The following is a 24,396-nucleotide window of genomic DNA, read 5'->3' as shown; positions in this document are numbered from 1 at the left end:
CTCAAACCCTCCGCCAGGTGTGTGGCCTCTGCACTGTGTTGGAAGGTCCTGGCACTCACCTTACTCTTTTTTGAGACAGGGCCTCATGCAGTCCAGGCTAGCTACATGCCAAGAAAGATGTTGAATTCCTGCTCCTCCTGCCTCTGCCTCCCAAGTGCTGGGATCTCAGGCACAGGGCACAGCTTTGGGCTCCCATCAACCTCACTCTTTGCTCAATATTTAATACATTCACCTGTTCCAGATTTTTCTTTATTTTGTGAAAAATATGTTAAACTACCCAGGACAAAATTCTGCAGTCTCACCGTTGAGATAAGCACGTAATTTGTTATTATTAAGTACATCTACAATGTTGTGCAACCATTACCACTACTTCATTATCCTCAGCAGAAACCCTGAGGAGCCATTAAGCAATCACTCTCCATTTCTGTACCAGATAACCTCTGCTGCTCTGTATCTTTATGACTGCCTGTCCTAATGCCTCCCACAAGCAGAGTCATACGGTATTTGCCCTTTCATGTTCTTTGACTTGATTTAACATAATGGGCTCAAAGGTTTGCCCATGTTGTAACACGTACCGGCATTTTCATTCCTCACTGGGTGTGGTGGTGCAGGCCCAGAATCTTAGCACTCCCATGGCTGAGGCAGGAGGATCACCAAAAGTTTGAAGCTAGCTAGACTACGTATTGAGTTCTGGGCTAGACAGGGCTACTGAGTGAGAGCCTGTCGCAAACAAACAAACAAACAAGTAGAGGCTGGTGATGTAGCCTAGTTGGTAGGGTGCTTGCCTATCATGCACAAAGCTCTGGGTTCAATATATATATATAGTATCACAAAAACTTTCCACCCTGGCTATTTTGGAGGACAGTGCTGGGAAGTTTTAGGGCAAGCACCTACTTTAAGGAAGCACTCTCCTACTGAGTGCACCACCAGCCCAATCGGGGCAGTTTAAGTGGCATGAATTGCATTCACAATGTTATGCAACCACCGCCCTTTTCTGTTTCTAAAATGTTTGCATAATCCCGGATAGAAACTCTAACCACTAAGTAATTTCTCGTTTTCTCCTCCTTCCAGTGCCTGGTCACCTCTAGTGTACTTTTTCACCCACAGGTACCTCAGATAAGAGCAATACTACAGTTTTTGTCTTTTTATATCTGCCTAATTGAATTCACCAAATGATCTCCAAGGTTCATCTGCTTTCTATTGTGTATTACAAATTCGGTATGGGGTCTCGAGCATGGCTCGCAGGTTCAGGTGCCTGTTCAAGTGCACACACATCAGGGCGTGACTGTCAATAGATGGTTCTCTTTCTGCCTTTAGGGTTCCAGGGATCAGGCTTGTGTGGCCAGGCTTGGCAGCAAATGCTTATATCCTCTGGGCCGTGTCACAGGACCCTTTCCTCTTCTCTCTCTCTCTCTCTCTCTCTCTCTCTCTCTCTCTCTCTCTCTCTCTCTCTCTCTCTCTCTTTTGTTTTTCGAGACAGGGTTTCTCTGTGTAGCTTTGGTGCCTTTCCTGGAACTTACTCTGCTGGCCTTGAACTCACAGAGATCCTCCTGCCTCTGCCTCCCGCATGCGAGGATTAAAGGTGTGCGCCACCACCACCCGGCTGCTTTCCTCTTTTAATTTTTTGAAATAACACCATTTTGTTTCCCCCCTTTTTAATTCTCATTTATTCTACGATGAGACACCACGACCAAAAGCAATCTTGAGGAGGAAAGGGTTTATTTCCACTGCTCTTCCATATCACCGCAGTATAGCACGTTCTACCCTTTTGTCTTTTTATATTTCCTTAGTGGCTCTCACCAACTCTGTGTGTGCTCGTGCCCGGACAGGTGGTCCTGAGGCAGCTGATGTTGAGAGTGGTCCTCCATCACTCTTTACCTTATATATTAATAGATCTCTCGGTTGAATCCGAAGCTCCTTTACAGCTAGCCTAGCTAGCCAGCTCGCTCTGGTCATCTCCTGCCTCTGCCTTCGCCATGCTGGAAGCACAGGCCGGTCACCTTGCTCACCCTGGAGTTACGTGGGTTCTGGGGATGTGAACTCTGGTGTTCACACTAGTGTTTCATCCATCTCTCCAGCTTCACCAGCTTCCTGTAGTTTTGTTTTTTTCTGTTTTTGTTTATTTGGTTTGTTTGAGATAAGATCTTACTACACAGCCATGACTGGCCTGGAACTGACTATGTAGACCAAGCTGGCCTTGAACTTGGGATCCTCCTGCCTCTCACTCTAAGGTGCCAGGATTACAAAGCACCCAGTCACCCCTCTTTAAAACATCTATTTTTGTTTTTATTTATTTATTTAAATTTTTTCAAGACAGGGTTTCTCTGTGTAGCCCTGGCTGTCCTGGAACTCACTTTGTAGACCAGGATGGCCTCAAACTTAGAGCTATTTTATTTTTAGTCATATGTATATGTGTCTGATGAGAGTTGTATGTGCAAGTGATGGCAGGTGCCTGCTAAGTTCAGAAAAGGTGCTAGATGCCCCAGAGCTGGAGTTTCTGGCTATTGTGAGTGGCCTGATACGGGTGTTGGAACCTAACTCAGGTCTACAAGAGCAGTATATGCTCTTAACCACTGAGCCATCATTCCAGCCTGTATCCTGCCCCCTCCTAAGATTTTGGATTCTGGTGTCAATATTCCCAGAACTGGCATCCTGAATATCAGGTGTAACGCTGTTGATCCCTAAGGGTTGTCGATTTCTGCTTGTTAAGAGTTGGGAGCACTTGTGTGTCACTTTCCAGATGCTAGCATTGTAGGCATGAGCCAACACACCTGTCCCACGCTCTTTCCAAAGCTCATACTTTCTATTGTGTGTGCTCACTGAAATTTGTTCCATTGTTTCTGAGATCAGTCAGTGACCTGGAAAAAAAGCCTACGTTAAATGTCTGACATGGAAGAGGATGTGAAAGAAGAATTGTTTCTTTACATTCCCTGCACCTGGGAAGCCACTTCAGCTTGTGGGGTGGAGCTGGGGCAAGAGACTCTGAAACAGCTGAGAAGTACTGAAATTTCCCAGCTTTATTACACTCTTTCCTGGACACGACTATGTTCATCGAGACAGTGGAACCCAAAAGGCATTGCTGGGGGCAGGTCCTGCCAACTTGAGACATGGAGGGATGGATTCCAATGTTTCCTAACCCACTGCCCGTCCGAGCGTTGTTTAGTTTTGTTTGGGATAGGGTCTCATGTAACCCACGCTGACCTGGGATTCCACTGTCGTAGAGAATGACCTTGGACTCCCAATTCTCCTGCCTCTATTTTCCAAGTGCTGGGATCACAGATATGCACCACCGTACTTAGCTCACACTTCATTATTATTATTATTATTATTACTACTACTATTATTGTGTGCTTTTGAGACAGGGTCTCTCTCCATAGCCTGGCTGTCCGGAAACTCACTTTGTAAATTAGGCTGGTCTTGATTCTGCCTGCCTCTGCCTTCCAAGTACTGGGTTTAAAGGCCTAAGCCACTACACCCAGCAACTTCAACAATTTGAGGTAAAGTATTTTTCTGGCCTGTTGCCTGGGAATTTCCAATATCAAGTCCTAGGCGGTCCTTTTTATTTTCCTCCCCCTTTTTTAGAGACATGGATTTGCTCTGTAGTTCAGGCTGGTCATAAATGTGCAATCCTCCTGTCTCACATCTTAAATGTGGGATTACAGGTGTGTGCAGCACTAGAGAGCAAAGCTGGGGTTGGGGGGCACTTTCTGTAGATTAGCAAACACTTTCTGTAGATTAGCAAACTTTCTGTAGATTAGCAGACACTCTACCAACTGAGCTACAAGTCAAGATTTCATCTAATGGTTGAAGACAATCTTGGATTTTTCTATGATCTTCCTCAATATGAATTTTAAAATTTTATTACATTCATATTTACTGTGTGTAGGTACATCCATGCCACAGCACATGTGTAGGGTCAGAAGACAATTCTCAGGAGTCAGATCTCTCCCACCATTTGGACTTGGGATCGAACACAGGTCATCAGACTTGGCAGCAAGTGTCTCTTTAACCACTGAGCCATGTAATCGGCCCATTTTCAATGTTCTTTTAGCCTTTGCCCACCTGATTCCAAAGCCCACAGTTTTAGAATTTGCTGCAGCAGTACCTAATTCTTGGTATCTACATTTTTACTCGTTTTTATTAGTTTATCAATTTTTCGACAGTCTTGATGTGTAGCCCAGGCTGACATCAAACTCTTGATCTTCCTGCCTCAGTCTCCCAAGAACTGGGATTAAAGCTGTTCGTCTGGCTCATATCTTCACTACCTTTCTGTTGCTGCTGCAATAACAAGCTGGCCCTGGGCCAAGGGGTGTAAATCAGTAGTAGAGTGTTTGCCTGGCATGCAGGAAGCCCTGGGTTCAGTCTCTAGTACCAGAAAACAACAACAATAACAACAACACCACAAATTTAGTAGTTGGAGCCATACACATTTATCACGTCATAGTTTTGTTATCTCACCGTTCTGTAGTTGACATAGGTTCCATCGAGCTAAAATCGGGGCCATGATTTTCCCAGGGGCTGTAGGGAGTTATCTGTGCTCTTGCTTATTAAGGTTGGCACGTTTCAATCCTTAGTGACTGTAGGTTACCTTGCTGGCTGTTGCCTGATTGTCACTGCTCCTGATGCCACCTGAATTCTTTGGTCCCTGGTTCAGGATGAAGGACCCCTTACTCTGAATCACTCTGCCTCCTGCCGGCCTCACCTGCCTTTTTTTTTTTCTTCCTTACATTGGGCCCAGAAAATTTATCCATTATAAACTCCCTAACTTAAGACCCCTCTCTCTAGTTTCATGTCAAATTCTTTCTGCCACATACTGCGTTAGGCATTAGGACACGGATGTCTTTATGGGGCCATTAGTCTGCCTACCACACCCCCTCCAGGAGCCATTACTTCATGCCACTCTTCCTGCTCTCCACAGCACTTTCCCCCTTGAAATCAGAGTACCTTAGATCTGGCACAGGCTGAGATCTGGGTATCCACTGGTTACTTGTAGGTGCTTGTCCTGACTGGAGTTCACCCTCTCCTCTGACCACTCCGCTCATCCTTAAGGTCCCGGACCACAGCTGGCCAGTGTTCCCTGCATCAGAGGGATTGTCTTCTCAAGTCTGTTTCACCGGTAGTGGCACCTCCACTTGTGAGTAGGTGAAGGAGGAGCCAGGTCTGCTGCAGCATGCACTGGAGTGCACGCTCATAGCCACTGTGTAGGGCCAGCAAGCAGGAGTGCTCATTAAACCCCATAGGATGCAGGGTGGGGGCGGGGCCTCAACAAAGCTTTGTCTTCAATGTCCTTCACTTCAGGCCTTGAGAAGGGCCCAAGGAATATGTCCACAGGGACATGTCATTGTGGAAAACCTACAAAATTAAGATAACCTAGGGATCAGCAAGATGGCTTCCTGGGTACAGGGGCTTCTTCCACTTAGGCCTGATGAGCTGAGTTTGATCCCTGGAATCCACATGGTAGAAGGAAAAAAACCGCTGGGCAGTGGTGGCGCACGCCTTTAATCCCAGCACTTGGGAGGCAGAGCCAGGCAAATCTCTGTGAGTTTGAGGCTAGCCTGGTCTATAGAGCGAGATCCAGGACAGGCACCAAAACTACACAGAGAAACCCTGTCTCAAACAAACAAACAAACAAACAAAAACAAAAAACAAAAAACAAAAAAAGGAGAGAACCAACTCCTGCAAGCTGTTCTCTGTCACCTGTACCCACCATGGTAAACATGTACTTGTAAGCTTGCATGTGTGCATGTGCACACACACACACACACACACACACACACACACACACACACACTCAAAATAAATAAACCAGCTTAAGACACCCTAACTGTGTCCACTCAGGATCTCTGCCCTTTGGCACTGGTTCCTCTCCAGCCTGCTTCCTCTGTCTCAAACAGCAGCTGGAGAACAGTGGAGGAAGTCACCCAACCTTGACCTCGGGCCTCCACGTGCTCACCTCTGCACACACCGCACACACCACACACACACACACCACACACACAATTTAACAGCAATACTATCAGCAACTCATGTGTAATATTCATGCAGCACTGTCAATAATGAGTTAGGGAAAACAAAATAACTTCCCTAAACAATCAACAATTAAAACATAAATCTGGACTAGACATTGTTTAGACATTTATTACTTGTATATATTGTATATAGTCATTGTAAAAAAAAAAAAAAAAAAAAAAAAAAAAAAAAAACTTTGAATATATTTTAGAGGAACAGATTAAAATAATTATACATTTAGAAAAAAGGTTCTTTAATTATGATTGAAAATCAGCTCTCAGTGAGTTGTTTATATGAACTACTCAATGTATACACAAAGGTAATAGTATTCATTGTACTCTATCTGTCCATTTTGTCTGTTTTTATTTTCTTCATTAAGAACAGAAATGTGGCCGGGCGGTGGTGGCGCACGCCTTTAATCCCAGCACTTGGGAGGCAGAGGCAGGCGGATCTCTGTGAGTTCGAGGCCAGCCTGGGCTACCAAGTGAGTTCCAGGAAAGGCGCAAAGCTACACAGAGAAACCCTGTCTCGAAAAACCAAAAAAAAAAAAAAAAAAAAAAAAAAAAGAACAGAAATGTGGCCTCATAACAATGAATAAATTATATGTGCTAAAAATGTAAAAAAAAAAAAAAAAAAAAAAAAAACATAAATCTCCGCCGGGCGGTGGTGGCGCACGCCTTTAATCCCAGCACTCGGGAGGCAGAGCCAGGCGGATCTCTGTGAGTTCGAGGCCAGCCTGGTCTCCAAAGCGAGTTCCAGGAAAGGCACAAAGCTACACAGAGAAACCCTGTCTCGAAAAACCAAAAAAAAAAAAAAAACAAAAAACCCATAAATCTCCACATTAGCAGGAGGGCTGAATTATCTTCCTAGGGTCAGTATGAAAAAATTAACCTCCCAAATTATAAATGGGTTATCCTATTTTAAAAGTACGCATTTTTAAAAAAAGATTTATTTTAGGGACTGGAGAGATGTCTCAGTGGTTAAGAGTACTGGTTGAAGCTGGGTGGTGGTGGTGCACACCTTTAATCCCAGCACTTGGGAGGCAAAAGCAGTGGATATCTGAGTTCAAGGCTAGTCTGGTCTACAGAGTGAGTTCCAGAACAGCCAGGGATGCACAGAGAAATCCTGTCTTGGAAAAACCAAAGAAACAAAACAAAGAATGTTGGTTGATCTTCCTGGGTTCAGTTCCCAGCACCCACGTGGTGGCTCACAACCATCTGTAGCTGCAGTCCTGGAGGATCCAACACCCTCTTCTAGCTTCTCGGGTACCAGGTGTGCATGTGGAGCGTAGATATGCATGCAGGCAGATACCCGTACTCATAAAATAAATAGAAATTGTTTAATTTATTGTTATTATTATTTTGTTTCCTTTCTTCCTTCCTTCCTTCCTTTCTTTCTTTCTTTCTTTCTTTCTTTCTTCTTTTTCTTTTTTAGATAGGGTCTCACTGTGTAGCTTGGGCTAACCTTGAACTCACTATGTAGACCAGACTGGCTAAGTTCACAGAGATACACCTGTCTCTGCCTCCTGAGTGCTCATATCAAAGGCCTGCACTACCACGCCTGACTGATTTATTTTAGTTTCAATCATGTGTATGTGTGTATGTCCGTGTGTGGGTATGTGCACATGAGTGTGAGTGACCTTAGAGGCTAGAGGTATCAGATCCCCTGCACCTGGAGTTATAGTTAGTTGTCAGCTACCTGACATGGGTGCTAGGAACTTAATTCAGGTCCTCTGGAAGATCAGTGCATACTCTTAATCACCAAGACAGCTTTCCAACCAAATTTTAGTTATATATATATTTGTATTTGTGTGTGTGTGTGTGTGTGTGTGTGTGTGTGTGTGTGTGTGTGTGTGTAAAAGAGAGGGAGAGAGAAAGGGAGAACATGAGCAGGCTAGCGTATGTGTAACACAGTGAACTTGTGGAGGTCTGAGGCTAAGTCCTTGTGGTCAGTTTCCCACCTTCCACCTTGTTTTGAGGCAAGGTCTCTCCTGTTGGGTCACATGCTGTGTACAGGCCCACGTGCCTCTGACTGGCTGATTTTCCTGCCTCTGCCTCTCATCTCCTAGAAATGCTGGGATTCTATGAGTACCGTTGCATCTAGCTCTTCACACGAGTTCCTGGGACTGAACTCATATAGTCAGGTTTGTACAGTAAGTATTCTTACGGGCTGAACCACCACCCTGCTCAGCGCTCTTTTTTTTTTTTTTTTTGAGACAGGGTTTCTCTGTGTAGCTTTGGCGCCTTTCCTGGAACTCACTATATAAACTCTGCCTCCCGAGTGCTGGGATTAAAGGAGTGCGCCACCACCACCTGGCTGCTCATAGTTATCTTATATAGAAGCCATCACACCTTTAATCCCAGCACCTAGCGGGCAGGGGCAGACAGAATTCAAGACCAGTTTTGTCTACGTAGTGAGTTCTAGGTCACCAGGACTACGTACCCAAACCTTGTCTTAGACCAGAACAAACAAAAAGAAGCCAAAGCCATAGCAGGGGAAACATCACAAGGAGGTGTCAGGAGGGTCCCATGAATGTTATTTTTTCCGGATTTACTATTACAATATTTGTCAACTTAAAGCCCCTTTTCCAGCCACATGTTGGGGCGCACGCTATAATAGCTGCCCCTAGAAAGAGGAAGCAGGGGGGAGACACCAAGTTGAAGTCCAGCCAGAGCTGTGTGGTTAGACTCTGTCTCGAAACACACACACACACACACACACACACACACACACACACACACACACACACACACACACAAAGCCTCTTTTAAATTCGTTGTGATTTTTCTCATTTTGTTTCTTCTCAGAGCGATCAAAGTCAGGGCCTCATGCATGCTAAGCACATACTTTGCCAGCTGAGCAACAGCCCCAGCCCTTTTCTCATTATTTTGATTTACTTCTGTTTGCCTTTGATTTGTGATTGGAGTTTACTTTTCTGAAACACGAGACTCTAAAAATTCCTATTCCCCGGGACCCATTCAACCAGGATCACCCATGGAAGAGGAAGGGAGGAGAGGAGTGAGGGGTCCTTCGAAGTAGTTCAACCCTCACGCTTACTCCAGAGACCTTGGAGCTGCTTGGGCATCAGAGTATGTCTAAAGTTGCCACACCAATAAAGGCAGTTAGGGATCCCTGACTGGCCCTAGGTTGGGGCTTTAGGGGCCTGCGCTGGGAGTGAGGATGGGGTTAGAGATGGGGCATCTGAGGAGTGTCAACTACTGGACCCAGAGCAGTGACCTCTTGGGGAGAGCCTTGCAAAGGTATAGGAGGAGCCGAGCCAGCTGCTTTCTGGTGGTGGGTCCTGAGTTTACTCATCCACCTCCCTGAGATGAGACAAGGGCAGGGCTGGAAACAAACGAGTGGGCACTACCCCACTGAGAGGGCAGTGATGCCTGGGACTACTTGCCCACCTAACCTGTGCACCGCATGGTCAACAAGCCACTGCTTCTAACAGTGGAAGGGTCTAGACAGTCCCACAGATACACACGCCGGTGCCCCAAGGCCTTGGGCCATTCCCCGCTCCAGACGACAATCAGATAAAGAGAAGCCTGTATTGGGTCACCCAGACTGAGTGGGAGTCCCTTTTATTTGCATTTGTTGCTGGGAAGCCAGGCGCTGCAGGTGGCCCTCAATGTGGACCAGGATGGCGTCCAGCATGTGAAGGACCCTAAGGACCAGGGTGCGGTCTGAGACAACTGCCTGTCGTTTCCAGTGTTTGCAGGAGCTGGAGGTCACCTGTGGGAGCTGAGAGTATAAGATCAGCGTGAGAGCGGATGAGGGCGGGGGGCGGGGGGGGGGGGGGCAGCAATGGAGCTGGAGAGAGGCTACGGGGCAGTGCCAGAGGCTGGGGAGACAGGTAATGGGTCACTGTGGATCTGCCAGGGGTTAGGTGGTCCTGGAGCCCATGGAGGCTGAATGACGAGTGGGAGTATTAAATGGGGGCAGATGGGTCAGAGTACTGGCCCTGAGCAATGTTTAGGGGTGGACTGGTGTAGACAGGGGTTCCACAGAAATGCAAGAGTAGGACATAGGCGTGAGGACAAGGCCAGGCAGGAGGCCAACAAGGCCCTAAGCCAGGCTGATCGAGGACGTGGGTGAGCAGAAGCAGGGTCTCGAGAAGACAGAGGAAAGCTGTACTCACCTGACCCTTGGCGACCCGAGAACGCCACCGGTACAACATCACACGGGAGACGACCAGCATCATGGTGGTGGTGATCGTGATCCCAGCCACGGGGTAGACGCGGTTTCCTCCCAGGGCCATCCAGTAACCAGGGCAGCCGAGACTGCTCCTGCAGCTATCCAGGCTGTTTGGCTGGCAGCCCCAGGGCTGCAAGTCCAGCCCCACTTGGTACCAGAGGGGCCGTGACCAGGCATGGCTAGGGACAGGCATCACCAGCAGGGACAGTGATGCCACTAAGAACAGTGAGTACAGCATGGCTGTGGCCACTGCCAGAGGCCGGAACCCAGGTACCTTGGCAACCAGCAAACACCCCTCCCCCAAGAGCCGCCCCTGCCCTCCCCCTGCTCTGAGACAGCAGGTTCCAGCTAGGCCCATAGCCTTTCAAAACACAGCTTGGCCAGATGATGGGACACGGGGGTGGGGGGCAGCTGATCAAATAATGCAGGTTTAGGGCTGGGTCCCTTTCTCCCAGGTGGACTAGGTATGAAAAGAACCTCTTACACGCTGGCCTCCAACTCACCTACCGTCCCTCCTTAATCTAAGCACCCTGATGCTTATGCCTTTAAGGTTCAATGTTCTAGGGGAGCTACCCAACAGCTTAACATACCTCTCAGCACTGCGCACAGCAAGAACTCAAAAGTGTAGCTTCCTTGAAGGCCCCTGCTGGCTGCTGTCCCTGCCTTACCCAGGCCTCCCTCAACTCTTCCTTGTTCTGGGAGCATGATTTCCCTTCTAGAAAGCCACCTTCTTCTCAAGGTTAGAGCTTCACGCACTGCCAGCACCCCTCCCATGACTACCTTGGTGATATAATCCACTTTCTCTAACAGGACCCTACGTTATTTTCTTTAGAGCATTTCTGGCTACCTACATCCTCATTCATCTTTATTCTCAAACCAGCTTCCTCCGAGCACCCAGCCAAGGCCAGCCTGACAAGTTCTTGTTTGAAGTCTGCCTCTGGCTCCAAGTCTTCATTCAAACACTATTTACCAAGCACCCAAGCCCTAGTGCCAGAATGCAGTGCCATGGGACAGACAAAAAGCTCTGCCTTTCTGGGCTGAGGCTTTGGTGGGAGCAGAAATGGCTTGTAAACACTATGGTGCCAGGCACGGGCAAATGCCGTGATAAAAATAGGGACAGGCGAGGGTACCTGGGTGATTTGGAGGGCAGGGAGACTCAGTCTGCTGTTGGGAACTTGCCTAGCGCCTAGCACTGAACTTGGCACCTGGAACGTACCTGATGAATAGGGAAGTTCATGTGTTCTGGGCAGGTGATGTGGGTATTGCTTTGTTCTGGTCATGCCCATGGGTTTGCTTGGGTAACTCACCGGGCAACTCAGGAGGCTGTTGATCCCTCACTGAACAGGAGCCCACTGCCCCATCCTTCCCACCACGGGATCAGTGGCCCATAGGACCAGCGCATGCTCTGTTGGTGTCTCAGGCCAGAAAGCAGCCAGTTTTGGCTGACAGTGTTCTGCCAATCCCAGTGTTGCAACTCTATGAGTAGGCAATTCCTAACACTGATTTTTTTTTTTTTTTGGTTTTTCGAGACAGGGTTTCTCTGTGTTGCTTTGCACCTTTCCTGGAACTCACTCTGTAGACCAGGCTGGCCTCGAACTTACAGAGATCCGCCTGCCTCTGCCTCCTGAGTGCTGGGATTAAAGGCATGCGCCACTACCGCTCGGCCTAACACTGATTTTTTTTTTTTTTTTTTTGGTTTTTTCGAGACAGGTTTTCTCTGTGTAGCTTTGCGCCTTTTCCTGGAACTCACTTGGTAGCCCAGGCTGGCCTCGAACTCACAGAGATCCACCTGGCTCTGCCTCCCCAGTGCTGGGATTAAAGGCGTGCGCCACCACCGCCCGGCCTAACACTGATTTTTAAATCCAGCTGCAGACCCTGTGAATGGGGGTCTGGGGTTCACTCTACATCCCCCAGAAGCACCGACTCGGCCTTGCCTCTTGTCAGGCTATCCCTGAGAATGGCTTAGTCCTGAGCAACAGTTTTGATTCCATTGATTTTTTTCCATTTGGAACAAAAGGGCTGTCCGTGTGAAACTGAAGAGGACCCTGAGCATGTAAAATCCCAACCCAGCCTGGGCCCTACAGCTGCCCTGCTCGGCATGCTCTCTGTCTGGCCCTGACCTCCCTGAATCTTACACCCCAGTTATGTCTACCTTAGTGTTTATATAAGGTGGTTTGGGAGCAGAGCTAAGGACGGTGGCCCAGCCACACCCTGACCGCATCACAGCAGAGCCTGAAGTTGGACAGACACATTTATTCCCAAAGCTGTAAACCCACATCAGCTCCCTTCCAGCACCCAGCCAGGGCCAGCCTGACTGCAATACCCTGCCCCAGGCCTCTAGCATTGAACTTGGAGTCCCAAGGCATCCATCCATGAGTTATATGTGCATGTACATGGAACAGAGTCTTGGGTGGCACCTGGAGGTGGCCTAGAGGCAGGAGTTTCATGAGGGTGACCTGTCACAACCTCCAGAGGTAGGTAATCTCCAGCAGTAAAGTCACAGTTTGGTGGCCTGTGTGGGCAGGAGAGGAAGTTCCAGTTAGTTTCTTTCTTTCTTTTTCTTTCTTTCTTTCTTTCTTTCTTTCTTTCTTTCTTTCTTTCTTTCTTTCTTTCTTTCTTTCTTTCTTCTTTCTTTCTTTCTTCCTTCTTTCCTTCCTTTCTTTCTTTATTTTTATTTTATGAGTGTTGATTGGTATTTTGCCTGCATGTATGTTTATGTGGAGTTACAGATGGTTGTGAGCTGTCATGTGGGTGCTGAGAATTGAACCCAGGTCCTCTGGAGGAACAGCCAGCGCTCTTAACCAGTGAGCCATCTCTCCAGCCCCCAGTTAGTTTCTGAAGGACATATGTGAACGCCTGCTCCTGAGACAGCACCCCCACACACACACACAAACAACTTTCTTCCGGGCAGGAGGGGAGAGCAATGGGTTCCGTGTGGCCAGAGCCCTGGGCAATAGCACGGACTTTCTGGAGTTGGGGTCAGGGTGGGGATAAGCAACAGATTAACAAAACCGCTCAGTGGGCCAGAGGCAGCTTACCAAAACAGGGCTCTTAGAGCCAGGCTTCCGGTTGTGGAGGGCAAAGGTCACAGCGTCATGGACAGAGACAAAAAGATGCTGCTTCGTGATTGAGTCATCAAAGAAGTGTCCAGCCTCAAGCTGGGTGACCACAGGACCTGTGGGCAAGGAGGAGGTCCTGACATTCAGTACCACCAGGAGCCCCAGTCCCCAGGAGCCCCTAAGATTCTCTGATCCCTGCTACCCCTGAGGCTACTACAGCTAGAAACCCAGTCACTCCGATGTCTATGTGTGTTTGTGTGTCTATTTATGTGTATATGTGTGTGTCTGTGTGGGGGGGTGTCTGTGTGTGTGTGTGTCTGTATATCTGTGTGGGGGTGTGTCTCTGTGTGTGTGTCTGTATGGGGGTATGTCTGTGTGTCTATATGTGTATATGTCTATGTGTGTGTGTCTATGTGTATGTGTCTGTGGGGGGGGGTGTCTGTGTTTGTGTGGGTGTGTCTATATATCTGTGTGGGGGTGTGTCTCTGTGAGTGTGTCTGTGTGGGGGTATGTCTGTGTGTCTATATGTGTATATGTCTATGTGTGTGTATCTATGTGTATGTGTCTGTGGGGGGGGTGTCTGTGTGTGTGTGTCTATATATCTGTGTGGGGGTGTGTCTGTGTGTGTCTGTGTGGGGGTATGTCTGTGTGTCTATATGTGTATATGTCTATGTGTGTGTGTCTATGTGTATGTGTCTGTGTGGGGGGGTGTCTGTGTGTGTGTCTATATATCTGTGTGGGGGTGTGTCTCTGTGTGTGTGTCTGTGTGGGGGTATGTCTGTGTGTCTATATGTGTATATGTCTATGTGTGTGTGTTTATGTGTATGTGTCTGTGGGGGGGGGTGTCTGTGTGGGGGTGTTGCTTGCACCCAGAGGACACAGCAGGATGTCAAATGTTCTGTTCTTATGTCTCTCAACCTTAGTCCCTTGAGTCGGGGTTTCTCACTGACCCTGAAACTCTATGTTGGCTAGGCTGGGTGACCAGCTAGCTCCTAGGAACCATCTGTCTCCACCCACCGAAGGCCAGCATCACAGGCATGCACAGACACGCCTGGCTTATTTTACATGGTGCTGGGGATTTGAACTCAGGTCTTCATGTGTGGGCAGCACTGAGCCATCTCCCTAGCCCTGCCCCTGACTCTTGACTCCTGTCTCCCAAGGCATGCAGTTTCAGAAAAAGACTTTTTTCCTTGTGCTGTCTGACAAGCCCTTGACCGGAAGAGTCCCGCCCTCTGCCGGGATTGTTGCTGTCCCCACTCAACGCACTGTAACAGGCTGCGATGTATACTTCCACCTCGATCTCCCGGAAGTCACGGAAAATCTGCAGCAACAAAGAGGGCCGGCCTTAGAGGGGCAGCAGTTGGGCAAGATTTATGGGGGAGCTCAGAGGGCAAGTGATGGGGTCAGCTTGAGGGGCCCTAGCCGGCCATAACCCCTTACGTTCTTCAGGGTCTTAATGCACACTGTGTCCACAAAGGAAAGGGTGCTCAGGTCTAGGACGAGACTGTGGAAGTCTGGCTGGGGTAGGCCCAGGGACTTCAGAGAGGGCATGGTTGGGGCCTTGACATCTTGATTGCTGGCGACCACATTATCCAGCTCCTCCTCTTGGTGCACCTGCAGTGGATTCAGATGTGCTCAGGGACCATCCATGACAGAGCAAAGGCATGCACACAGTGTACAGGGACACACAGAGCTAGACAGAAACTATAAATGCACGCAAAAATGCAGATATATGAAGACGAGCATGGGACACAGAAGGACACAGACACGGGTTGCTAGGAGAGACATGTGGATCTATAAACGCAGGAGGGACATGGAGGGACACAGGAAGGCATACTCCAACATGCACAAACTGCTTTGGTACTTCCTGGGCCAAAGCTTAACAAAGACACAAGGGAGGGTGCTGGGAGATCATGTCCCACCCTTAGTTAAACAGGGTAGAGTGAACAGGGGCCTAGGAACAGACAAGATGGCCATAGGCACTCACGGGCCCACACTCATTCATACACACCTTATACCCTGACCTGTCTGAATCTTTGGTTGAACTTGGTATCCCTCTTTATCTCTAGATTTTTCCCAATGTTCCTAAGCCCTTTCCCTATCCATGAGCATAGACTGTGGGTCTTGTTACATCTATAAATTCAAGGTCTTCATCTAGGTCAGTCTGAGATTATAGACAAGAGCCAGAGGAGAATTTGGTATCACAAGGGTCTTCCTGCAGCGTACAACCCCTCACCCAATTCCTCCCATCATTAGCCCAACACCTTCAAACCCACACTAGCAGGTCATGGCTTTTCTCATGCAGCATATGTGGACACCCACATCTTTGCGGGTCTTGGCTGGTCCCTCCTCCACATCATTGCTTTTGATGTCTTCGGAGCTGGTGTTGACGTTGACTGAAACTGAGGAGATCTTGGAAGAGGTAGCCTAGGAAGGAAGAGGGATGATGGGAAAGTTATCCCAAGTGCCATATGACAACCATGCCAGGTAGACCTGGTATTGCCCCTGGCATTGGGCAAGAAGCCACAATAGGACTAGGCTGCAGGCCTGAGAAGTTGTGACAATGAAAGGGACCTGCTGTGGTGGACGCTGTGATTAATCCAGGAGAGGAACACAACATCTCAAGAGTTTGCCCTGCCCCGCCCGGGGCTGAACCAGGGTCCCTGGGGGGCTGAGGGAGAAAGGGGAGAGACAAAGAGTAGTGAAGAGAAATGATGGGGGTGAGAAAATGGGACAAGGACCAGACTGGGAGGAAGTCCAAAGAAGGATGCCAGAGTGGCTGAGGGTCGCGGTTGAGTCCACAGCAGGGCTGGGCCAGGAGCTGCTGAGGGAACTGCACCTGTTTCTGGGTCTTCTTGGCTTTCTTCATCCGCTTCATCTTCATCTCCTGCTTCTTGATCCGTTTCTTTTTCTGGGAGATGAGGTGGTCAACGTCCACACCACACTAGACACCAAGGCAGAGGTAGGGTTTGGGTACTCCGGGGAGATGACGGTATTCAGACCCCCCCCACACACACACCAAGCAGGGGGACCCCAGCCTCACCTTCTGTTTCAGTGAGTCACTGTAGAGCTCAGCATTGGCAAAGTAAATGGTGGCGGAGGAGCGGAAGACCTTCACGCCAGGGATCTCCTTGGCCTGGAGATGAGGTGGAGTTGGAGTGGCTGAACCTTCTTTGCCTTCCACTGAATCCTCCTCACTCAGTTTCCCCCTCTTAGCCTGCTACCCTCTGCTCCCAGCCTGTGACCGATACCCTTCCAGGAGTCTGGGCCAGAAGCCTAGTGACATCACCCCAGCTCCCTGTGTTGCACAGATCCGGTCCCTCCCGACTCTCTCGTCTTTGACCAGGTTTTGGGGTTCAGCTCTCTGCAGCGCCCCGTTCCTGAGCCTCCCACCCTGTGCTCTGCTGTTCCCGCACGCAGACAGAAGAGCCACCCTCAGCTTCCTCCACTCCTACCTTCCCCAGTTCTCACCTCATCCCACCCCCAGCCCAGGTCTCTCCCAGCATTTGGGCTGTACCACGTGGGCCACCTCCCAATCACCTGGCTGCTCCCCTCCCGTCTTCTCCAACCCCTAGACCCCTCATTCTACTCTGTATTCTGCCTAATCATACTGCAGTCGGCCTCCAGGGCTGATTTTATTCCCGACTCTCACACAACCTTTGTTCTCAGAACATGACATGAGGCTCTTTATATGAACTAGCAACTGGGGAGTTTGTATTCCCACTGAGCAGACCAGGAAACAACCTCCCCGACATCCTGTGCCGCCCCCGCCCCCCACCCCTCCATTCTCTTGACCCAGGGGTACTCTACAGGGTAGGGCTTGTTCTTCTGGCTCCAAGACTGATCTATCCACTTATGCCCTGAATAGGGTCACAGACCCAAACTCCTCTCTTCAAATTCCAAGAACCAAAGCCAAAATGCTCCCAGTGTGTGTGTGTGTGTGTGTGTGTGTGTGTGTGTGTGTGTGTGTGTGTACGGGTGTGCACCTTGCATGTGAAGACATTGGGTATCTTTGTCTATGGCTCCTCACCATTGAGACAGGGTCTCTTACCCAACCTGGAGCTTACCAATTGGCTAGACTAGCTGGCCAGTGAGCCCCAGAGATCCTCCTGTCACTGCCTCTGAGCCCTGGGGTTACAGACACACATGCTGCTTGCTACGCCTGGCATTTTACGTGGGTGCTGGGGACCCAAATTCAGGTCTTCATGTTCATAGAGCCAACAGTGTACCCTGAGTCCTTTTCCCAGCCCATCCCCCAGTGTTCTTGTCCCTGTGGAAGGGAATAAAAAGGGCCCATTTATCTTGTCTGCCCCAACCGCCCATTTAGTCCTGCCACTCACCCCTGAGTATTCTGCCACGTCTCTATAAATATCCGTATCTGGCACCTGCCCCAGGACAGAGTAATGGGGCCTGAGGAGAGAGTTAGGGGCAAAAAAAGGAGGCAAAGAAAAGGCCATGAGAGGGGAATGAGGAACTTGGGGTGTCCCCAGAGATGTAAGGAAAGTTGTGGAGAGCCAGTGTGAAACTTACTCCCTCACCAAGTTGGAATTGGGAGTACCAAAAGTGGTTGACTCACAGCTGCATCCGGATCACCACGAGTAGCAGGGAGAATACTATGGAAACCGCCAGGCCAATGTCCAGGTTCAGCAGGATGGTGGCCACAAAGGTCACCAGCCAGATCAGCTGATAACAAAAGGACAGGGGTCAAAGGGTCCTCTGGCACTAAAGGCCCAAAGCCCAGTCCTAGGCTCCCAAGCACCTCACCAGGTCCACTCGATTTGCCTTCCAAAGAGAGCAGATGTCAGAGAACTGCTTCATCATGCCCTTTAGGTTCACAATAATAACGGCTGCCAGGACGGCCTGGGGCAGGGAGAATGTCACGAGGTTACCGAGAGGTTCCTAGAGGCTCACAGCCTCTACCCCCCAGGCATGACCCACCCAGGCTGGCCAAGCACTTGGGCAGAGCCCATCCTCCAACCAACTACCACCCACACTAACCTTAACCCCTTGAAGCTGATTAGAAAGTTCTAACCCTTGACCGCTAATTCCAGATTGTATCCCCAAGGGCTCAACCGTGTATCTCTGAGCCCCTCACATGGGACTAGACTGACTGAAGGCTGGCTGGGAGGGGTGGAGGCTCACCTTGGGCAGGTCTCGGAAGAGTTCCCCAAGTTTGACGATAATGAGGAGGATGAACAGGGAAGATATGGCTCCAGCGACCTACAGGGTAGGAGTTAGCAGGGGTGAAGGTGAGGAGGGGTGGGCCACCCTGGCGGAACAGCACGCTCACCCAGATGGACATACACCCACAGCTGGGTCCACCCTGGCGGAACAGCACGCTCACCCAGATGGTAAGCCCGCACATGCATGCTCACACCTGAGGCCCACCTGCGTGTTGCCCCCAGTGCTCTCCTGTACCAGGCTCCGAGACATGGAGCAGCTCACGGGGAAACACTGGAAGAAGCTGCCAATGAGGTTACTGAGGCCAAGGGCCACCAGCTCCTGTTGGGGGAGTGTGGTGTGAGAAGTACTGCCAGGGATGCCATGTCACTCTCCTGTGTAGGCTGACACACTCCCAACCCCCAGTCCTACTCAGTGGCCTCCAACATCTGGCTGTTGTCCCCAACATCGCATTCTCTCCCCCTCAGTCATTTTCAAGCCCACCCTGACCCTTCTCTATTTCACCCCTATCATCTGGGCCTGTGTACACCTGTATGCCCCTACATGATCCGAATCACAGACCTGGTTACTGTCCACGCGGTAGCCATGCCTCAGGGCAAAAATCTTCCCGAGTGAGATGGCAATGGCGAAGCCCACCACAGCGATGGCAAAGGCATTTCCCACAAGCTTTGCAAACAACTCTGTCTTGGGTGGCACTGGGGGTATCAGCCTGGGAGGAACATCGATGAGGTCAGAGCATGGCTCTGGCTCTGGCTGCCCCACCTCCCTGACAGGACCAGCGCTTACCCTGTGGTGATGTTGCCCACCACGTCTATCTGGAATCTTTGATTCAGATTTGCACCAAATGAAATACCGGTGGCCCCAATGAGCTGTGGAGACAGGACAGAATTAGGGGAGGGAGGTCCTGCCAGTATCATAAGGGAGAAGGGTAAACCATTATGGGGGACAGAAATCTTTTTCTGAGGAAGAAGCTGTGGATAGGGTGAGAGGTAAACATTACCATGTGAGGAAGGGGATAGGCTGCCCAAGTTGGTAAAAAGCCCATGATGGGGCTTCCTGCTGCAGTGGCCCCACAGCACCCAGGCATCCTGACAGCGAGCGGTCACCCCATCTGGTCCTCAGATACCTCGAGGTTGTGTACTGGCACAGATCTGCCCTCACTTCCCCTTCTCCTCTGCCCACCATGCCCTGGCACCCGAACCAACCGTGAGCAGTTCCCCAGGGATGGGCAGGGGCAGATGCCGCTTGAACTTTTCATTCAACAGCTTCACCATCACAAGCACCACTCCGGCCACAAGTGCCGTGACCACGGTGCCGGGCACAGTCAGCGGCAGCTTTGAGCAGACCTCCAGCACTGTCTGAGGAGAAGTGGTGTTATAGCCAGGGTTCACGGTCATGGGGCACAGCACGCCTACCCACCCTTGCCCCACCCTCACTCACATAGATAACGGACAGTGGCCCAGAGTAGGTGCTCAGTTTGATGCCAAACACATACTTGAGCTGCGAGACAAGGACTTGCACAGAGGCGGCTGTGGTGTAGCTGCGGACCAGAGGCTCCGAGAGGTAGGTGACCACGAAGCCGAAGTGTACCAGGCCCAGCCCCACCTGTTGGGCGGTCAGGGAAAGTCAGGGAGGCAGAAATCATTAGGCCAGTGGGATCAGAGGGACAAATGACAGCCAGAAGACACGGGGTAAGGCAGACACTAAGGGGTGGCTGTTCCGTACCTGGAAGAGGCCGACCAGGAAACTGAGTGTGTAGGCCACCTGCACTCGGGCATCATCAACCGTGGCATTCAAGCCTTGCACAAAGGCCTCATCTGCAGTCAAGGTTTCTGTCACGCCGCCCACCATCACAGACATTACGGCGAAGGTCCCTGAAGGGGCAGGACAGGGCGGGTCTGAGGGGAAGAGGACGCTGTCCTGCTCTGGAGCCCCGGTCTTAATTAAAAGAGGCCAGCAGACATCCCATCCCGAACAAATATCCTTGGCCTACAGTTACACAAATGGAGGCAGTACTGGTTAGACATGGCCAAGGTCAGAAGTGACCCTTGAGCTCACGAGCTCTTACGGCTAGCCTCTAATGGCGACCTCCTCTCGCCACCTTGTCTCACCGGTGTCCAGTGTTCTGTGACACAAAGGCTCACTAGGAGCAACAAAAGGATCATAGATGGGCTGGACAGGCCTCTCGGAACTCCCAGGCCCCATGAACTGTCTCATTCACCCGGAAGCCAGGGCTTAAGAGATATCCTGAACTTGTAACCTCTATAGTCAGTTTTCTAGTACTTCTTGGGGTGGTCCATATGCTATTCTCTTAGTGACGTAACACCCACACTGCCCTCTTCCCCAAGCTGCCCTGCCCAGCCTGGCCCTCCCCTCGACACAGGACACCCTCTATGAAAAGCTAGGCCTGACTTCGCTTACCCACAGAGATGTGTCGAGAGGTACCAAACAGGAAATAGACGAAGACGGGGTAGAAAGAACTGTACAGGCCAAACATAGGAGGTAATCCCGCCAGGAGGGCGTAGGCCAGGCCTGGAGGTAGAAGGTTGCAATGCAGACTTGGAGAACAGGGTCTCAAAAAGGTAGGGGAATCCAAGCCCTGGGTTCAGGGGCCATAGTTCCAAGAACAGGGCCAGGGCTCCTGGTTTGGTGTTTCACAGACCACAGAGCTTACAGTCCAGGCTGTTGAAGGTAGCTCACCCTGTGGAAGCTGCATGATGGCCACACTCAGGCCAGATAACAGATCACCCAGGAGCCAGTCACGCACAGGATATCGGGGTAACCAGCCCAAGACTGGAACATAATGGAGCAGAAGAGCATGGGCCTGAGCACGGGAGCATCTGGGGACAGAAAGAGTCTGTTAGAGATAGGACTTGGGCCCTGCCAGAGCACCCCAGCCCTTTACCCTCATCATTACCGAAACCAGGCTCGCCACTGGTAGGTCTTGGACACTGGGCCCCAGTGCCCCAGATCCTCTAGCTGCCCCTGGGTCAGCAATGGCCTTTCCACGTGGTAGTCTCGTCTTCGCAGCTCCATCTCCTGGGCTGCAGACAGGAGCGCCTGTGTCTGTTGCGTCCCGTGGTCTAGAGAGGTGAGATCACAGCCACACAATGAGGATTCCCCTGTCCCAACGTTTCCTACACTTCTACGTGGGACCACAGTGTCGCGCACCTGAGTTTTCCAGGCTCAAAGATCAAGGGTAGATCCAACCCTGCTGGTCTCTGAGGGCCCCGTGCTCACACCCAGCCAGGGGCAGTACCTGAACTTTGGCTGCTGGAAGCCTCTTTCTGGGCCAAAGTCTCTCCAGGAGGGAGAGTGGGATGACCATGACTTAAACATCCAGCTCAGGTGTGGCTGCCCAGCCCTGAGTACCACTCCAAGTTCATGTCCAGGTCCAGGTCCAGGTTCAGACCGGCTGTGCCTCCTTGCCCCTACCTCTCTCAGCCTCTTGCCTTCCCTGAACCAATTCCTGTCCAGTCCTTTTTCCAGCTAGCTGTACCACAGGCCCTGACTCACTGGCAGAGAGCATGTTCAGAGAAAGGACCTAGTAAACCAAAGATCTGTAAGCAATACTGCCCCCAAGCTTTAGGACAGGGCCCACCTAGACACCTCTATCTCCAGGGTCCAAGCTCTCACCTCCGGAGACAGGCTCCCACTTGAAGTAGGGAGAATTCACCTGGAAACAGGAATTTTCAGAAGCCAATCCAACCTAGAGGGAATCCTGCCCAGAGAGCCATCACCAGCCAGGCAAGTTCTGACCTGGGGGTGAATCTCTCGGAGGTAGTGGGAGAAGGGGGTGGAGGAGGGAAAAGGTTCTCCTCATCTGGGGAGTTCTCTCAGAAGAAACTGAGCTGGGGGAGACTCCATATGGAATGCAGCTCTCCTCTGCGAATATATTTCGGGGAGTGGGCTAAATCTGGAGGGTGAACTAGCATTTGGGGAAAGTTTTCATCCGTCAGTTCTGATCTGGAAGCAGCTACAACCAGGGGACAGGATCCCACCAGAGGGGTAGGACTCACCTGGGAAGAGCCTCTAACCGGGTGTCCAAGTTGGAGGAGGGAGCAGAGCAAGTACAAGGAAGATCCTCAGCGGTTCTCTGCACCGCGGGCTGGCCAGACCTCAGGGCCCCCTCTCCCCTCCTTCTAGATCACTCAAGTCTTCTTAAAGGGCTCCCTCCCTTTACCGGGCAGCACGCGCCCGGGGGCGGAGCCTTGATCCTCGGCCCCGCCCTTTGGGAGGGTACAAGGGCCCCGAGCGCCAGAGTGCTCACAACCACGCTGCCTCCGGCCGCCGCTGGTCCACGGCCTGGGGAGAGCCTGTCTCGCAGCAGTCCGTCTCCCGGTCCCAAGGCGCCCAGCCGGCGCACCTCCAGCCGGCGCACCTCCAGCCGGCGCACCTCCTGGGCCTGGGCTCCTTGGCAGCCAGCAACCTCCCTGCGACCCCCTGATTAGCGCTCCAGGGACTTTCCGCCTCAAGAGCTAGGGTCGCGCCGGATCCCGCCCCCATCCCTCGCTGCTGATGGACAACCACCTGCGGAAAATCGGCAAGGCGGTAAACTGAGGCTGTGCAGGCGGGAAATGCCTGCTGGGAATTCGGCGGTTCCCTTTCAGAACTGACCTAGGCCGGGGGTTACAGGACTGCTAACGTTTCGTGGACACGTGTAATTCGGGCGGCGCCCTGTAACTCACCGGACCCATCGGACAGCCCCATTGCCCTCAGGTAGCTCGAGTGCCGCTGTTGGGACAGCTCCCGCGGGAGGCCACTACCGGCGGGAAGGTGGCGCCAGGCCGGGAACGAGGCCGGCATCACGCTCCACCGCCGGGGATGTGCATGCTCAGACCAATGAGAATTCTAGGGTGGAACCTAAGTCATACTCTCCGGGCGGGGCGAGCCCGGCGATTGGGGGTTTAACCCTTTCCTTCCCAGAGGCCTATCTTAAGTTTTCCCCTGCAGCTCTAGTCGGTCGCAGCCAGCTAACCAGCTGCCTCCAGCGAGGACTGTAACAAAGGAGCTGTGCTACGCTTCGCCAATTATGTGTCTCCGTGCCCCTGAATGGATGGACCCGATCTTACGTTCTGGCTTTGTGGAGGGCCCCCGTAGTGCAGGGGAGAAATCCCTGAATGATCTGGATGCCTAGAAGTGTAAGCAGGGACCCCGACCTCAACTGTGGGAAATCTAGGTCTGTAGGGCCTCTCAGGGACCACCAAGCTGTGAGCACCACCCTCAGACTTTACCTCTAAGACCTGGCACAGTGACCTCAAGACCTCCAGCCCACTCCACCACCCCCCACTCCCCCCCACCCTCACCCCCGCGGACATTTCTCTGTGTAGCCCTGGCTGTCCTGGAACTCTCTCTGTAGAGCAGGCTACCCTCTGTATCAGAGATCCACCTGCTTCAGCCTCCTGAGTGCTGGGACTAACGTTGTGATCAAAAGCATTGGCCACCACCACTCGATTCTCAAGGCCTCCCTTTCAATTCTGGCTGCCTATACTGCAAATGGAGCTGGGAGGGTCCCTGCCCACTCTGGAGACCCACCCCAGCCAGTGATCTAGGAAGGGAAGGGAAGCTCCTCTGAGCTTTCAAGCTTCTGGCTAGATCCAAGTCAGAAGGACCAGAGTCAGAGAGTGGGTGGGAAAGGCACACACCGAAAGGCAACTCCTAGGTTTAGTTTGACAAGTGGGCAGGACCACAAATGTCAGGCTCCAGATATAAGGGAGCCCACACTCTACTGCCTAGCCCCAGAAGGAGGCTTCTCGTGCCCAGCTCCTGTGTCTAACTTCAGGCTCCAATCACAAGGTGAGAGGCCATATTTCAGAAAGAAATAGGAACCTGGTCCAAATCTGCCATGAAATGGGCTAAAAATAACTGGATGTTTTGGAGGGAGGAGGGCTCAAATTCTTTCAAAGGTCATTCTGGGTGAATCATTCATAGCAACCATCCTACATCTGAA

The 24,396-nt window shown here is 51.1% G+C and overlaps 2 protein-coding genes across 4 annotated transcripts; both read right to left on the bottom strand.

The window, feature by feature from the left end:
• Positions 1-9,557: 9,557 nt before the first annotated feature.
• Tmem89 (transmembrane protein 89) lies at positions 9,558-11,704 on the bottom strand. Its single transcript, XM_052729826.1, has 2 exons — positions 10,151-11,704; positions 9,558-9,753 (listed from the first exon to the last, which is right to left on the bottom strand). Exons 1-2 carry the CDS (start codon positions 10,562-10,564, stop codon positions 9,568-9,570), a joined length of 600 nt encoding a protein of 199 aa, XP_052585786.1. The 5' UTR covers positions 10,565-11,704; the 3' UTR covers positions 9,558-9,567.
• A 740-nt stretch (positions 11,705-12,444) lies between these two features.
• On the bottom strand, positions 12,445-24,285 carry Slc26a6 (solute carrier family 26 member 6). 3 transcript variants are annotated; one of them, XM_052721406.1, is made up of 21 exons: positions 23,135-24,285; positions 21,364-21,529; positions 21,147-21,286; positions 20,868-20,978; positions 20,172-20,320; positions 19,887-20,051; positions 19,652-19,804; positions 19,233-19,315; positions 19,008-19,155; positions 18,654-18,767; positions 18,408-18,485; positions 18,030-18,125; positions 17,842-17,948; positions 17,606-17,675; positions 16,309-16,401; positions 16,105-16,209; positions 15,588-15,692; positions 14,706-14,879; positions 14,532-14,586; positions 13,245-13,381; positions 12,445-12,718 (listed from the first exon to the last, which is right to left on the bottom strand). In XM_052721406.1, the coding sequence occupies exons 1-21, from the start codon at positions 23,250-23,252 to the stop codon at positions 12,704-12,706; spliced, it is 2,382 nt and encodes a 793-aa protein (XP_052577366.1). In that variant the 5' UTR covers positions 23,253-24,285; the 3' UTR covers positions 12,445-12,703. The 3 variants fall into 3 exon arrangements, with proteins under 3 accessions (XP_052577366.1, XP_052577373.1, XP_052577382.1); XM_052721413.1 differs by having other exon boundaries at positions 22,083-23,251; XM_052721422.1 differs by having other exon boundaries at positions 22,466-23,251.
• Positions 24,286-24,396: the final 111 nt, after the last annotated feature.

This window comes from Peromyscus californicus, unplaced genomic scaffold, assembly GCF_007827085.1.
Source record: "Peromyscus californicus insignis strain IS unplaced genomic scaffold, ASM782708v3 Scaffold_11__1_contigs__length_118956290, whole genome shotgun sequence".
NCBI lineage: Eukaryota > Metazoa > Chordata > Mammalia > Rodentia > Cricetidae > Peromyscus > Peromyscus californicus.
Note: the sequence above shows the minus strand (reverse complement) of the source record. Positions and strands in the feature narration are given on the sequence as shown.

Bases quoted from the DNA above. Each gene is read 5' to 3' on its own strand.
- Tmem89 (XM_052729826.1), bottom strand. From the start codon at position 10,564: ATGGGCCTAGCTGGAACCTGCTGTCTCAGAGCAGGGGGAGGGCAGGGG. The intron at 9,754-10,150 runs GTGAGTACAGCT...TTATACTCTCAG, and splicing joins CTCGGGTCGCCAAGGGTCAG to CTCCCACAGGTGACCTCCAG.
- Slc26a6 (XM_052721406.1), bottom strand. From the start codon at position 23,252: ATGCCGGCCTCGTTCCCGGCCTGGCGCCACCTTCCCGCCGGTAGTGGC. The intron at 19,316-19,651 runs GTTGGTTCGGGT...CTGTCTCCACAG, and splicing joins TCCCTGGGGAACTGCTCACG to CTCATTGGGGCCACCGGTAT. The intron at 18,126-18,407 runs GTGAGCCTCCAC...TCCCTGCCCCAG, and splicing joins TCTTCCGAGACCTGCCCAAG to GCCGTCCTGGCAGCCGTTAT.